Source organism: Dendrobium catenatum, unplaced genomic scaffold, assembly GCF_001605985.2.
Source record: "Dendrobium catenatum unplaced genomic scaffold, ASM160598v2 fragScaff_scaffold_1617, whole genome shotgun sequence".
Classification (NCBI taxonomy): Eukaryota; Viridiplantae; Streptophyta; class Magnoliopsida; order Asparagales; family Orchidaceae; genus Dendrobium; species Dendrobium catenatum.
Window position 1 is genome coordinate 2397152 of NW_021320079.1, and position 16932 is coordinate 2414083.

Sequence of the window (16932 nt, forward strand, 5' to 3'; positions counted from 1 at the left end):
TAAGTATAGAACTGAGAAGAGACTTTAGAACACCAGGAAGTTTAGTTCTAATTTGTTCAAATATTTCTTTCATTCTGTCAGGAGGTATCCTTCTTCATACACCGGGTTGTCTTTGTACCCGGTATACTGACAGCACTTTAATCAACACTGTCGTAGGTGATGCTTATACTTGTGCCCACAGTGGTTCGTTGCACCTACGACATACCCACTGTTGTTATCTACAAGCGGTTTGTGCTCGTTTGCAGGGACTCGTTGTATCCATTACGAGCTCATAGGAGTATTTGTAGGGGAGCCGTTGTCAACTTCGCCATCTCCACCTTTCACCAATCTCAGGTGGGTAGATGATTGCACTTGCTTGTAGGGGTAGATCTTTGATTGCTGGTCTCCAGTATTGCCATCTCAATCAACAGGTAATTGTATGGATTGTCGAGGAGTTCGTTGCATTATTCTTTCGTGAGAATTAGGATTTCATTTCTCACTTGCAACTTGTTGTTTAGCTTAGACGACTATGCACTTGAACTTTGATTGGTCCGTTCATCCAAAGTCACAGTCTTATGTATTCAATCGGACCCGAATTCAAAGTTCCACTCATGCTTGAGTCTCCCTTGTTGTCCTTGAAAGTTCAAGCTCCTTATTGTTCATGTCAAACTTAGATTTAGCTTGAGTTTAGAGTACAAGTTCAAATGATCTTGTCTAATTCATGTCATTCTTCAAATTGAGTTCAAGTCTGAGTTCACTCGAGTTCGAGCTGAGTGCACAAGTTCACAGGTCCCTTGTATTCAATCCAGCACAAGTTCACAGGTCCCTTGTATTCAATCCAGTTTGAATTCAAAGTGAATGTTCAAGTCTTTTTGCCATTTTGTTTGGTTCAAATTTGTAAGTCCTTACAAGTTCAATTATAAGTTCATTTTGATTTTATTTTATTTGAGTTTGAACCTTTAGAAATCATTTAGAATTTGTTCAGGTCCCCTGCTCGTGTTCAAGTTCTGTGCATTTCTGTTTGAGTACAGGTCTTCTACATTGTTACCCAAGAAGGTCTTCAAATTGTTCAAGTCTTTGTACATTTTAGCGAAAATTTCGGCAGCAACCCGGCATATCCCCCGTTTGGGGGAAAACAGGGGAGCTGGGCCTTCCCACCACGCTACTCGAGCGTGTATGGTAGGTGTCCTTAGACACCGCTGCCGTAGTAATTTTCATCCCACCACGCTAAAAAAGCGTGTATGGGCCCTTCAGCAGTACACGTACAGCAGAACACCAGTAGCTCTCCCCACCACGCTACAAGAGCGTGTATAAGGCTTACACACCTCGTCGTATGCTTCGCCCGGGCTCCCTCCTACCATGCTACAAGAGCGCGTATAGGTGGTTCTCCGGTCCGCTACAAACGTCGAGAATGGGATTTGGAACATCATACCTCTTGTAGCAGTGTCGGCGATGTCGGTGTCGAGGTCGAGGACCGTCCCCACCACGCTACAAGAGCGTGTATAGGGCTTACCACATTAATTATAATATTTAATTAAAATTAATTTAATTAATTATACTAACTATAATTAATTAAAATAATTAAAGTTAAAATTAATTAAAATCAACTTTAATTAAAATAAACTAATCACTCTCTTCCTCTACCTCTCTTGTTTGGCGAATTTACGGGATTTGGCCGGACAAGCGCACGGGGAGTATCAAATTTACAGCGGGGATTAAGTCGGATCTACGTTAAATCCAGCCAAACGATTTTGGTGTGCGCGTTAAATCCCGACGATGGGTAAATCCCGGATTTAAGGACTTACGGCTTAAATCCCGTATTTACTGAATCCCTCAGTTCGGTGGATTTTAGGGGATTTGGCCGAAGAAAAACGCAAAGGGAGAAAGTTACCCTCACAGTGAGCTCCCCTTGATGCTTCCGATCTAAATGTCGTAACTTCCGAGCTGCAAGAAGGGAAAGCCGTCAAATGAGCCAAGTCGAACAGCACAGAGGCGGCGAGCTCCCGTTGTGCTTCCGATCGAAATGTAGTAACTTCCGATTCACAGGAAGGGAAAGTCGTTGACTGGAGTGAAGTCGACCCGCTACGAAGGAGCTGCCGAAGGGGAGAAAGTTGTCTTCACAGCGTGCAGGCTCACGCTGTTGCTTCCGATTTGAATGCCGCAACTTCCAATCCTAACAGGAAGGGAACATCGTAGGAGGGGAGTCGCACAGCTACGAAGGGAATCGAAGAAGCGACGAAGTCGAATGGCGACACAGGAGCTCTCACGATCGGCAAGCTTCGATCATTGCTTCTGATCGGCTGAAAGGGAAAACCGTCGCTGGAGCGAGGTCGAGAGAGGAATGAGGGAGAGTGAGAGAGCTCGGGGTGGAGAAAGAGGCCGAAGGCCTCGCCCCTTCAGCATTTTAACGATGCGAGCGCATCGTGCGAGCGACGTGGGGGATGCGACGTCGAGCGTGGCTTCGACGTGCGAACGACGTGCGATGGCAAGTAAGGATTTGATTTCTTTTCTTTTTTCGTTTTTACATAACAATGGTCAACAAAAACAAACACAATGGATATTTCTGCATTTTCCACTAACTATGAGGCACAAAATGAAATTCCCCTAATATTAATAAAAAGAATAAATTAGAACCAAAAAAAGGAGAATAAAATAATAAAATTCTTCATCTACATATATATGATAAGAGAAAACTAGATCAGCAGAAATTTTTGGGTAAGAAAGATATAAAATCAGTAAACTAAAACAAATCTACAGAAAAAAAATATGCTGAGTGAGCTAACAACCAAGTGAACCAAAAAAATTTCCTAAAACAAACTAACAAAATAGATAAGGTGAATAGGCAGCTATCGGTGTCATACTACACTAACCAAGCCAAAACAGTTAGAACTTCTCAGAAATACCAGCTATGAGTAAGTGATGTGAAACAATACATGCGAAAATGACTTGTTTAAGGAAGTTTGCACTTGTAAATTTTAGAGAGCAATGTTAAGCAAAATCCTCTATTGATGTAAACGATAAGAAAACATTAAGGTGATAAAATAGCTTAGGTCTAAACACATGCGAGAGGTTGAGATCATTAAATAGTCAACTAAGTTTTACTTTGCATACATGAGTGGTTTCAACAAGAAATTCCAATGCTAACAATAAGATTAGTATTATGAAGGGCCTCTCTCACAACTCATTCAAATATTAGGTTTAGCAGAGGCGATAAAACATGCGCTTTGTGAATCAAATTATAACCACGAGTAGAGTAAACTCAGAAGATAGATAGTGAGTGAAGAGTTTACCCAAAAAAAAAGAAGTTATGAAGCTATGACGATGGCTGGAATGAAGGGGCAGCAGCCTTCAAACTTCTGGAACCACTCAGCAGCAATGGTTGTCTCTTCGGGCGGCTGGACGACGCTAGATCTCCTTAAGACAGCAGCTAGGACTGGTTCTGGACGGCTGGACAGCACCCTAGTTTGCTGTGGTCAACAGGATAGCAACCTATTGAGCTCAGGGAAACTTCTAGACAGGAAGAAGGGCTGTCCCTGAGATCTGGACAGCAATTATCGCTCCCGAGATGGCTGGACGTCGGTGGGCTGCTGCAGGAATTTCCAAACAGCAAATTGAGATGTTGGGCAGCAGTTTTCCTGGAGCTTTGGAAGGGATTTGGGAAGGAAAAATCAGCCAACAGCTGTGGGGAATTTCGGCCAGCAAGAAGGGAAAGTGTTTGAATTAATTCCTTACTTAGGAGTAGTGGATTTGGATGGAATTAAAGGGGTGGGGAAGATTAATCAAAAACTGACATTTAATTTCAGTTTTGATTAAATTGGGAGGGAAAAGACTTGAATTTTGAATTTCAAGTCATAGGCATTAATGCCTTGAATGGGGGAATTAATGGAGGGGAGCCAAGAGGGGAGGAGGCCGGCGGTTTTGGAAGGTGGCCGGCCGGTGCCGTGGGAGTGGCCGGCGGCGGGCTTCCAAGGAGGCGGCGGCAACAAGGATTTTGAATGGCTTTCTTGTGGTGGAGAGGAAGTGGTTGGAGGAAAGCACAAATGAGAAGATAGAATAACCTAACCACGAGCCGTGGACTCTTCCAACGACTGGTGGGCCTTGCGATTTGCTCCCCTTGAGCTCTCTCCCTTCTCAAGCTCTCATGCAAGAAGAAGTAAACAAAACACAAATTTTCATTCAAAAATTCAACCCTTCAATACAAGAAAGCTAGCCTATAAATAGGCCTCATGAAAAGAAAAATAACAAAGACTAAAATGCCCTTCGGGCTACAACACTACATGACCACCCATAATGGTATAAAGGGAAAAACAACAATATAAAATAAACTAGTACAAAAACATATAAATAAATAACTCAAGATCGTAGCCATTGATCTCCGATGTCCTCATCAGTAAGACTACAATAACCAAGCTGGAACAACTTTGTAATGAACCAACAACAAGTTTCACTACTAGAGAAACAATCAGAATTTTAAGCCTAGATATTTATATAACAGTAGTGAATAAGAAAGAACTATGAAAGGTCTTGCCACCAACAATACAATGTTCTTTATTCCAAAGGCAAATATCCCAAGTGCAAGTTGAGACAATCAAGTGAACAATATTTGAGTAGTAAATGGTCAGACCAAGTACCTTATCAAATTGTTTGGAAAACCATTGGTTTAGTTCCTTGCCACAAGCTAGATCTCCGATTAGATAGGAATGGAAATCAGAGTATGCCAAAAAAACTGTGTTCTCTGCATGATGAAGGAAAGCATTCATGAGAACAAAAAGAATAATGGTCATATACTGACTAGTTTGAGCTACCCATGTCAACAACACTAGCAAGATGGTCGGCTAAAATTGCAAACATTAAAAATCATAATTCTAAGAATATCGTCCATACAATTGCTTTAAGCTTCCACAGATATGATATGCATAAAGAAAATGTACCATCCCCTTTATGATAGTGAGCCAATTCTTGCGCAGTTGAAGCAATCTTTCCCAGAACAGCATCCATCTTTAAACAAAAGAAAAAAAGTCAGTATATAGAAATGCCTTCGAGTTAACTAGCACACTCATCAACCACCTTTAAACTTTAAAAAAAAATGTGAATGGCTTGTCAACTAAGAAATAGAAAGGTTTCACCTATGATGCACAGACACGGACACAGCAACACGGGTACGACACGAACACAGGACACGTCAATTATTGAAAATATATGATACGAACTCAGGTTGGACACGATATTATAATTTTTTTATTTTGAAAATAGTGTATAAAATTTGAATAAGTATAATATTAAAAATAATTTAGAAATAATAAATCATTTAATTAGAATGTGTGCTTAAAATCATTAATATTAGAATGTCGAGAGTTGGGTGTCAATGCCGTGTATCACACATCGAAAGAGGAGACGATAATATTGTTGAGAGTCAGGCATTAATGTTATGCAGAAAGTATAGGACATCGATGTCAAGAGGGCATCTGTCATCTATGTTGAAAGGGCATTGGTAGTTGATGTTAAGATGACGTCGGACAAAGAAGAGCTGTTAAGTTGTGGGTGTAGAAATTGCTAGCGTCGAGCATCAATGTCAAGACAGTGTTAGACTTTGATGTTGAGGTGATTTTGAAATGTTGATGTTGTAATGATGTCAAACGTCGATGTAGAGATGACATCGGGCATTGTTGTGAAACTAAAGTTGCAACCCACCAAAGAAAAATGAAAATGAGAATATTCAATGAATTGGGTATTGAGTTAGAGCAATTGATTTGGTGTTGTGGAGAGAAAACAAGAATTTTAGCTTTTATATTTTAAATAAATAAAAATTTTAAATACAAGAGATTATACTTAAAAATCATAAAATATTTAAGATACATGTGTCAAACATGTCGGTCTAATTTGCATTTAATATTTATTTTTTAATCATACACATTTTTAGTGTGTCTGACACATATCGGAGGTGTGTCGGAAGCGTGTTGTGTCTGATATGTGTCCGACACTACACGCCTCTTTAAGGATAAGTGTTGGTGCATCATAGGGTTTCACCAATAAAGAAGAGTCGGGTAGCAAACCATTAATGTGAAAAGTAAATTTAAACAAACAGAGAATGTAAATGTGATGCCGATATATGTATGCAGACGGTCTTTTTGTTTGTCAATAAATGTAGAAAGGTGTCCAGAAGAGGGACCACACAATCACTAACACACTCTCGGGATAGGCTTTTATCGTCCTAGAAGAAGATGCATCATTCACCTCTTAATTAATTTGTGATATTATGACCTTTAAATGCAAGATCAAAATTATCTATTTGCTTTAACATCATAAAAACTAATAGCATGCATAATTCCAAAATAAATATATATATGTATACTTATCATCACTCGGTTACATCAAAATTTTTAAAATAGACGGCTCTGATTGCACGAAAAGATAATTGTGATTTCAACCTATAGAGCCTTTCAAAGGGATTGGAAACAAATACTTAGATTTCTTACATGTATCTGAAACAAAAAATTGATTGGTGAAAAATATGGATAAACCTGGACTTTTAAAAGGGTTTCAAAATGTTGTTCAATTATTCTTCTATTTTCAATATATTGTTGAACTTAAATCATTAAAAAGTTTAATGAAATTCAACCCACATATAATGAAATTCAATCCACATATAATTTGTATTATGTAAATCATAATTAAACTTATGAATTTGAGTTTGAAGATAACATAAAGTCGTAAATGCAAAATATAAAGATGGTACGAGAATGATCGCTCTTCTGCTAACTTTTCTAAAGCTAGAAAAAAAAATGATCTCTCTCCTCAATAAATTTTTTGAAGTAATGAACTTTTGATGTAACATCAAACTTTTACTCTCTTTAACATCACTACAATTAAAAAAAGGTTTCAAGAACTTTTAACACTGCACCTCATTACAACTATTGATTCTAAAACCATTTAATCATCCATCAATCAAATATACCAATATTATTTAAGGGATAATTTCATTGCATCAGAGGACAAATGTAACTTTCATTGTATAGTCTTACAAATGGTTTGGATTAAGTACATGCATTATTGATAATATATAGAGTGTATTTTACAATTTTGAGTAATAAGATATTGATAGGAAGCGGATACAATTTACTCAAAATCAACGAATGGCGATAAGAAATTAGGAAGAAGAACACAGCAAAGCTATTTTATTGCAAGATATATGAACAAAAATAGCAAGATACAATTGGATCTTCAATTGGAGAGGAATATCCGGATCTCCCAAATCCCTAGCCGGCGGCTAGAGCCCTCCTCACAACCTAAAAAATTCTAATTTCAGTAAACTCAAAACATAATACTGAAATCACCCTATTGTTAGCGTTAAATAGGCTCCCCTAACTCCCTCCCAAATCAACCACCTTTTTTTAAATAATTCCCTCATATTTGAATTCAAATTAGATCACTTGCCCTACAGAATTCTCTCCCAATTATAACTAAAACTTTCCTAAATAATTCCCCTTTGATTAAGAACCTTCCTAAACAACTCTTTCTTGATCAGAAAACTTCCTAATTCCCTCCCAATCAAATCAGTTGGCCCATCAGATAGATAGGCAATAAATTTTCTAGGTGGGATTTTGTCTTTTAATCATCCTTGTTTTCATTGCATGTTTTCTATGAGGTTCAACCTAAAATAACATAACGACAAGATAGATAGCCACTCATAGCTAGGAAAGCATGAGAAGGGAATCACAAAAAAATCTGATCAAGATTCCATAGTTAGGTAAACCTGACTTCTCATTTACCTTCGTCAACTTTGTTAAAGGAGGTGCTTAACCTAACAGACAAAAGAATTCTTATCAAAAGCCATAGGATGCTTCAATCAAGGGCCTTGTAGAATAGAGGGAAAGCATATTGAAGGGCAGAATTCAAAGATCTTGGCTTCGAATGACTTCATTCCCTATTGAGTGTGTCATATGACATGCAACTCATAGGCTCGAACATTTAACATCTGGACTTCAACCTTCACCCAATTAAAGTGATTCATGGCACATTTTAGACATGATCACTCAAAGAAAAGGATTTTGACAAGCCTTATTAATATAAGAATTGTGCACATATAATATGGCACAACTACTCGTGAGTTTTAATCAAACTTGAACTTTTTAACCAAATTTGATTTTTTAAAATTGGTAAACTGATGTTGAGGATGGATTAGTGAATGAAGATCAGTCTTGAGCATGGAACAATCGATTATACCCAAACTTTTAAAATTAAAAAAAAAACTTTATTTTCATATTTTAGGAGTTGGATGGGTATGGTGGGGATTGGCCTTTGAAATTGAAAGTTCTCTCCCATATAGATTTGCTTTGATTGACCATCATTGAAAAGAAAACAGTTAATGCACAATAGGGCCTCCAGCTAAGATGCTCAAGACATATTGTAAGACTTAAGGAGTGGCAATGATAGAAATTATGTCTAGTTAGGATGATTTATTCATGTACCTATCATTAGAATAGTCACAACCTTATGCACTAGTTAAAGTCAACGCCTTTCTACAAAGAGGCTTTCATTGATGGAAGGAGCATTGATTTTATTATACAGAGAAGACAGAGACTATGATGGATCTCTTTCTAACTAAGATAATAATTTCGCTTGGCACATCATGAATAATCAATGCCCTTGGAGGTTACTCATTAGAATTCAGTTACAGGTGATTTGATTGGTGGCCCTCGAACAAAAGAATTTATGAGTGCCAAGGAGACTGTGAAGATGCCCCTGACAATCATGGTTGCTTTGAGAATGACTCCCAAATAAGGACATTTTCTTTACAACCAGATGCAACCACATCAGCAAGAAGACGAGATGAAAGTACCCAAAGACCTAAGTGCATCCTAATAGATTGTTCATTATTTGACAAGACATCTAAGAATCTTTGTGTTAACATTGGGAATGGGAGTTGGTGTCAATAGTATAAAATAAATAAAAAATTAAAAAAATTAGTTGACAAGACTTTGCATTCGGTGTTATCTCCTATTATATGTCATTATGACAGAGGCATTGGTTCAAAAGAATATGGTGTTGGCGAGCCACAAGTATTTAATATTTAATAGGACATGTCTGCCTATTGGTGGACCCTTCTAATAATGATTTTCTATGATTGAAAAAATCCTTGGTGGCTTGTTTATAAGAATATCTACGATTTTTTTTTATAAAGGAAGGTTTTATTTTTGTTGATCCTCTGTAATGACCTTTTCTTATTAGATTTACGTGAAAATTTGACTCTTAATAGGACACAATGGGAAAAAAAGGGTTCATGTAGCTGAGCCCACATAATGGGATAAGGGTTTGTTGTTGTTGTGCCTCCAATATATTTCTAGTAACTATACCCATCATCCAATTATGATTTTTCATAAACCATGTCCATCATCAGGGTGAAGGAATTTCATAATTGGTGATTAGACATGTTAGGTTCAGATGTTCAATCCAATTATAGACTTCTTAAACAATTAGGAAGTTATCATCAATTTGCGATGTTAAAGCTAGGAGAATTAGAGAAGCAATGAAACACCAGTTTAACCATTAGGTGTGTTTAGCAATGGTTAACCCCACAATTGCTTCATTTGATTTGTCAGCGAGGAAGATTGTTAATAACAAAAATCTAATCATCTTTATCTCACTTTACTCTAAACTGATGAGCTGGTCATTCTTTAACTTTTCATCTTGATTTACTGAGGCTTTACAAGCCTAGAGTTTTTCTTTGCCGGGTTATTAAAACTTTCTAATCAATTAAATAGATTTACCCATAAGAATTTTGCATTTTGAGCGTCCAAGTTTCGTGGATGGTGAACCCTCTAGCTATGATATTTTGATAAGCTTGTTCAGCATTGAAGACTTGATAGCATTCAAAATCATCCAGAAATTGAAACAGGCCATATTGGGAACCACTTGAGCTAGGATGTGTAATAATCAAGCCAATGTATAGGGCTGTTCAGTATATTGCTTAATTTAACGTGGGAAGATTGGTAAAGCAAAAAATGTTGGAACCCCACTGGTTATGATATTCTAATAATCAAACCAAGCATTCAGGCATGTGATGTTTTTAAGTAGATGTTTTTGTGATTGGGAATGACCTTTGACAGTAACCCATCTCATTATGATAGGCAGTAACCCATCTCACTTTGAGTGCCTCCATCATTGTTGGACGAACATAGGAGTTGAGCTTGCTTCATTCTTTGAAATTCCCAAGATTTTAGATTGGTGTTGGCCTAGCTATTTTAGCAACCAACATAAAGCCCGAGAACTTTATATTCCTTGACGTGGATTAGCGTGTTGATAGGAAGAACGTCGCAGTGGATGCATGCTTTAGCTAAACATATTTTTCTTACATAGAAAAATAGAAATATTAAAAAAAAATAAAAAATAAAAAAAACTACATTGAATTTTTATTATTTGATTCTGTAAAAAGTGTGGACGTATATATATAGACTTTCCAAAAGTTTTATGTGGAAATAAATTAAAGCTAATTACAAAAAAAATGAAAAAAGTCACCAAAAGGGGTCAACGGATAGAAGAGGAAGGGGAGGCACATAAATTATAATTTAAAGGTTATAAGAGTATCGATCTAATGGTTAAAACCATTAATATGTGTGCTCAAGAATCCTTATCAAGAATAGCTGACTTGTGTGTCCCATGGTCTTTCAACATTTCCCCTCAAACTAAATAGTATAAATCCACCATTCCTAATTTTGTTACAATATTTTTGAATGTTATGTTGTAGAGTCCTTTCATAAGAATGTAAGCAAAATGATATCCTATTGGCACATATGGGGCACAAATCAACCCACTCTCTAGTTTCTCTTTTATGAAATATCTATCCATCTTCATATGTTGGTAAGATTGTATTGTACTGAATTTATGAGCAACGCTAATGACGAATTTATTCTCAAAGTATATCTTCAGTTACCCTTACCATTTGATGTTTAAATATCCAATATAATTTTGATCCATAAAAGCTCGCTAATTCATTGGGCAATGGATTTAAATTTGGATTCAACAAGACCATGAAAGTATGAAACAATAGTTTGTTTTTTGCTCCTCCAATTTATAAAAAAACCTGCCTTTTATATAAAATTCTTTCGTCTTGGCCCAATCTAAGATATCTAAAGATTATATAAACAGTGAGACTATTCAGGTTGGTGCATAAATTGAGTGATGAGATTTATCGTACATGTAATGCCTGGACATGTGTGAGATAAATCAATTTTTCAACTAATATTTAATAGTATCTCATTTATATTTCTTTTCTTTCTTCATCTAAGTTCAATTTTTTTCTTAGTTCAGTTGGAGTTTCACGGGGTTTGTAATCAATTATTTTGATTTCTTTTAATAGATAAATGATATGTCTTGATAGAGGGATATTCATTATTCTAATTGAGTAAATTATATGGCCAAGAAGTATTTGAGCTCACCCAATACCTTGATCTCAAATTTTTCAACAAACTTTTTTTCCTAAGAGACTCATTTTCTCCATTTTCATCACCTCTAATAATTATATCATCAATATACACAATGATTTGTACAATGAGACCTTATATCAATGGAGCATTTTATGAAAAAGGTATAATACCTTCGTTTTATTTATATCCAGCAACATTCATACTCTCAGAGATTGTTTAAGGACATTTAGATTTGTACCATTTATTCTTTGTAAAAGAAATATCAAATCCAGGTGGTGGACTCATATAGGCTCATTCTTCAACATTGTCACATAAGAAAACATTCTTTACATTATGCTATTACAAGAACCATCCACATGTGGCTACACAAGAAATTAGTATGTGTATTGTATTCAATTTCGCAACAAGAGTGAAAGTTTATTATTAGTCAAATCTATAGGATTGAGTATATCCTTTGGAATCAATCTCATTTATATCGTTCCAATCTTTCATATGCTCTATATTTAACATTAAAAAATTCATTTGCATCGTACAATTTTCTTCCATTTTGATAGTTCAATGATCTCCCAAATGTGATTTTTTTTAGCATTTATTTCTTCTCGCATGACATCCTCCAATCCTTCTTTTCCAGTACCACTTGTGGTATTATAAGGGAATTGGAGCTTATGATTGTTAAGAAGGTTTTATGGGTAGGAGAAAATTTTAAGAAAGTGCCGAATTTGTAGGAGTTTGTATTATTGGAATGTCAACATGAAAGAGTTTTCATCAAATTTATCTTCAAGTTGAGAGTTCAACCATTGAAGATGAGTTAGGTTAAAAAAAAATTGCTTCTCATCAAAGATGACATCTTTTAAATTAAGGAATTTTTTGGTGATTATATCATAATACATATACCCTTTTTAGTGGAAGAATATTCAATAAAGACACATTTAAGGACTCTAGGATCAAGCTTAAACTAGTGTTATTTATGAATGTGTATGTAGGTAATGCACCCAAAGATTTTTGGTAGAATTTTTTAGAGAGTTATTTACATGAAAGAATTCAGCTGAATAATTTAGTTGACTTTAAAAATTAATCGCGCTTGAGAGTATTATATTGATTAAATATGTGACAACTACTTATTCTTATATGTTGAATCATGTACTAAAATTATGTATCTCATTGAGCTTTCAGCTAACTAATTAATATAATACGTGAAAGGGAAAAACGCGAGCAGGGCTTGAGGCGGGTGATCAATTGAACCGTGAACATTGTACCTTGGGGTATATAGTTTTGAGAGTAGATTGGAAAACAGATTTAATACGTAAATTAAATATTAGAACATACAATTTTATTTAAAGTATATATAGTAAAACTGATGAATATTGTGCATGCTTTTAAATAACTAATCAAGATGTACTATGTGAAAATTGGAGTGCATTACACGTGTGTGATAGTCTAGACAAATTCATTTTCTACTTCAGGATGGGTATTGGTGACAATGTATCTAATTGGACAATCCGTCTCTATTACACCTTCGGTTGACTAAGGGGATCACAACGGGTATGACATTTAAGATCCATTTAGAAATAAGTGAAATGCTTAGTTGTCAGATGACAAGTCTAAGTTAAAAAACAAAGATACTCATAGTTCAAGAAGAAAATAGAGGTGATTATTTCTCCTTTTAATAAAACAACGAGCACACACACAAAACCTCACGTAAATACACACAAGCACGCAAAAGCCAACACACAAGGTTCATGCTCATAATTGAATAAAAACTATAACTTATAGAGATTTATTGAAGCATCTCTTAAACTCTAAAAGCTTACCTCTAAATTTCGACCAGCAAGCTTCTCATCCAAAGCTGCAAGTTGTCCATTGACTGCAGCTACAGCAGCCACACGAGCCCTTTTCCCCTGGATGAGAGATGAAACTTGACCAGCTAGTAAAGAGAACTGAGATTTCTGTCGTTCAAGTTGCTTCTGCATTTCTAGAGCATCTTCTTTGTAAGCTGATTTTGCCTCCCTAACAAAATAGACCAATGTTCAAAAAACCTAAATTGTTCACAAAAAAAGTTAAAGTGATCATATTAAAAAGACATTTCTCTAATAGAATAAACATAGCCGCAATACAGGACAAAAAAAAAACTCTAAGTAAATAGACAAGAAAGACCAAATAAAGATTAGAAAAAGCAAGAGAATCAATGCGGAGTTCAAAGTCTATGGTCTTCATTAGAAATGCAAAACGTTTGCGGTGCATCGGTATTTTGCATTTTGATTGTGATTAGATGAGTGAGTTAGAGATTCTCTTCACATAGATTTTTAGGCATGCCTACAATGTGTAAAAATTATTTTGGCTCCTTATTTCTATTTCAGTGCTTTCTACCAGTTGGACTTATCATCACATTGAGCTCGTAAAATTTCCAAGAGGCATTACAAACCACTAAACTCAACGAACTCAAAAGATTTTTTTTTTTTTTTTTTTTTTTTTTTTTTTTTTTTTTTTTTTTTTTTTGCATCTTTCTTGATCTTGCAACTTGGATCTAGAATTAGCAACGGTTTTTTAAGGTAGAGGCAGTCTATGCCATGAATACAAATTTCTTATTAGGGACTGATCAGGTATTCATCAATTTTGGGATTGTAACGCTTAATGAAATGTGAGACTTGAAACTCCTCTATTATAAGAGATAATCTCCTTGTTCTAACTTGAAACTAACTAGTATGTTTTTCTTATTATTTCTTCTCTATACTTCTTTCTTTATTTTGTGATTGATATAAAAGTTATTGGTATCTTATTATACCACAAAAACTCAGCCAATTGCATGGCTTTCATGATTTCTCCTGAATTTCTAACTGTAAATCAATATTTTTTCATTAAACTTCGGTAATATCAATTTTCTATAACCCATTGTTACTGCTAATTAATTGTTGCGTTGGATACCTTGCTTCATAGCACAAATTGCACATTTACATTTCATCTCACCAAATTAATTTAGCATCAAATCAAAATATGCACTTAGACTTAGAACTTAGAACGTCCTGCATCAGAAACAGCCGCAGCAACATTTACAACAAAAAAGTGATGCTTCAAAAAAACTTTTTTGGGTAACTTCCCTTAAATGGATAGATAGCATCTAATGTTTTCAGCGGAAGTTCTTTTAGCATGGCCAAATGTGTCTTTTCGAAGAATCAAGTAACTCTTGATAGAAATCAACTATGCAAAATACTTTGCTTTCTAAGTTGCCATTTTCTAATCAAACTTATAAGAACTGCTCTTAGAGATCTGAATTCAGCTATGAAAACTCCTAAGCCATAAGCCAATGCCTTCAGGCATATGATCCGGGTTCAACATCCCATATCTGTTCAATCCTCTGAAACATAATACTAATGCATTGATCACGACAGTTTGACTAATTTTTCCAAAAGCAGTTCATAAATGATGGAGCTTTGGAGAACCTGATTTCACGCCCAATATAGAATTAAAGGAAGCCATGAATTTTCAAAAATATATAAAAATTCTGCAAAAATAGCTTATGTTTGCTGAAGTCACAAAAACACTATAAGGCTCTTTTAGTTTAGTGTAAAGCCCCAGTTGCATGGATATTTCCTAGAGTAATTCAAATGAGAGACCGTCTAGAAATGTTTTATAGGCCTAAAGAGAGTCCATTTACATCCTAGAGTACAATTCTTGCCAACAGTATTTCTGGACATCAGGCCATAAAAGTAAGCCAACAAAAGAAAGAACATCACCTAATTTCTGTTAGTCTTTCTTCATTTCCGAACAAGGCTTCCTGATTGTCTTTCCTGCTTGAAAAGGCAGAAATGCTATCATAGGCAGAATCTAAATCCTCTCCCTGCAAAGATGTTCCAGAATTAAAAATAAGGATGAAAAACAAAAGGATGCCTAGCAAAATACACAAGAAAATGAATTTTTCATTGACATGAGACAAACATCTTATGAAGAATTAGATTTATGTAAAAACTGACACGTATCATAAATCTTAACGAGAATGTTCAACATGAGACGTGCACTATCTATAATCCATCCTGGTGGCTTGGTGCAAAGGTAAACATGTTTGGTACAGGTATTTGCAACGATATATCCTAATCCTAGAAGCTCATCATGAATGCACTGGAATTTTTTCATTTTGACATAAGATGTTAACAATTAAAGCCTGCAATTTTCTCATATCCATTCTAAAACCAATCAAGCTCTACTAAAGAGAAACATAACTCTAAAGAACGTGTGAAATTCTTGAATATGTGGTCACAACTAAAATAATGATCACAAAATCAAGCAAACCATAGGCATTGGAAGGATCAAGGAAGAAGAAGAACATCAAGAAACTCATCAATAAATTGGCATCGATAATTAAAGCTTGCATTACTCTTAGTATATGTTTTCTTCCCTTCCCTTTCAGACCTTTGAATTGGCATTTTGGGTTTTTCTCGCTTCAGCAGCGGCAGCCAACAACAAGCATCTGTGCCAACGCCAGTATTTCCTTGGTTCCTCGTTTTACATTGCCAAATCATAGTTTTATTCAACTATTAAAACACTTCAATTTGAGAATCCAAATGAGAAATAAGCTTTCTAAAGTTAGACATAGTTCATTTTATACAATGCTCGCCTACTGCCACCCCAACTAAACGGAGCCTACCCATCTTACTATGAAAGAAATTATATATGTATAGCAATGAAAGAGCAAGGCACCTCGAGTAGCTTGCCCTCGTTTAGCAATTGCTCGTACCTGTGAACGGGATCAAGACAAAAAGCGTCGGAAAAATCAAATCAATAGACAAGCGAAATAGAAATTGCATGTAGAGAGCAAAGAAAACGATAAGCTGACAGTTCCATTCGCTTTAACCAGTAAAGATAAAGAACATTTCAGGAGGCACTAACTGGGAAAGCTCGGAAGGAGAGAGAACATTAGAGGGGCGGAGACTGGAGCATATCCAATCGAGTACTGGGGCAACCTCTTCGTACTGGAATGGCCACTCGAAGCTGTCCGGCTCGAAAGATCCATGGCCACCGATTCCCAGTTCGCCAAGCACAGAGCAAAGCCGTGCGCCGCTCATCCCCTCAGTTGAGCGGCGCCAGCGAAGGCCGATGATGATGATCGGAGTACGGGGAGGAGGAGAAGATCGAAAAGTGCCGGCCGTAGCCCGGGAGCGGTTCTCAGCGAAAAGGAGTTTACCGCACGGTTTTACTCATCACTCGCGCTCGGCGCTCGCCCACTCGAACAAAATTAACTAATAAGAGCGTTATTATAATACAAATAAAGTTTTGTTCTAAGAATTTTTTTTTTATGACCCACCTATGCTTAGTATGGTTGGTGGGCGTGCTCGGTTGGGAATCCCCATCCCGAGTTCAATTCTCTCGGGTGGCAGTCGCCCCTCTAGGGGGACCCAATAATTACTGGCCACGAGTAACAAGGGTGTAGGTCGCTCGTCTAGGTCAGCCGAGGAGACTAGTGGACATCGCCAATTGCAGCATGCCGATACTCCCCGTTTCCCAAAAAAAAATAGTGGGCAAATAAAAAATGGTGTTA

At 36.2% G+C, this 16932-nt stretch overlaps 1 protein-coding gene across 2 annotated transcripts; it reads right to left on the reverse strand.

The window, feature by feature from the left end:
* Positions 1-4448: 4448 nt before the first annotated feature.
* Positions 4449-16641, reverse strand: LOC110091806 (AUGMIN subunit 3-like). Of its 2 annotated transcripts, none has more exons than XM_020816086.2 (6): positions 16284-16641; positions 16095-16131; positions 15134-15237; positions 13214-13409; positions 4911-4977; positions 4449-4714 (listed from the first exon to the last, which is right to left on the reverse strand). In XM_020816086.2, exons 1-6 carry the CDS (start codon positions 16457-16459, stop codon positions 4464-4466), a joined length of 831 nt encoding a protein of 276 aa, XP_020671745.1. In that variant the 5' UTR covers positions 16460-16641; the 3' UTR covers positions 4449-4463. The 2 variants fall into 2 exon arrangements, with proteins under 2 accessions (XP_020671745.1, XP_028556850.1); XM_028701017.1 differs by having other exon boundaries at positions 4610-4714; positions 4864-4977.
* Positions 16642-16932: the final 291 nt, after the last annotated feature.

Bases quoted from the DNA above. Each gene is read 5' to 3' on its own strand.
- LOC110091806 (XM_020816086.2), bottom strand. From the start codon at position 16,459: ATGAGCGGCGCACGGCTTTGCTCTGTGCTTGGCGAACTGGGAATCGGT. The intron at 15,238-16,094 runs GTGCCTTGCTCT...ACATCTTTGCAG, and splicing joins ACGAGGGCAAGCTACTCGAG to GGAGAGGATTTAGATTCTGC. The intron at 4,978-13,213 runs GTAAGCTTTTAG...TTTTGTTTAAAG, and splicing joins TTGCTGGTCGAAATTTAGAG to ATGGATGCTGTTCTGGGAAA.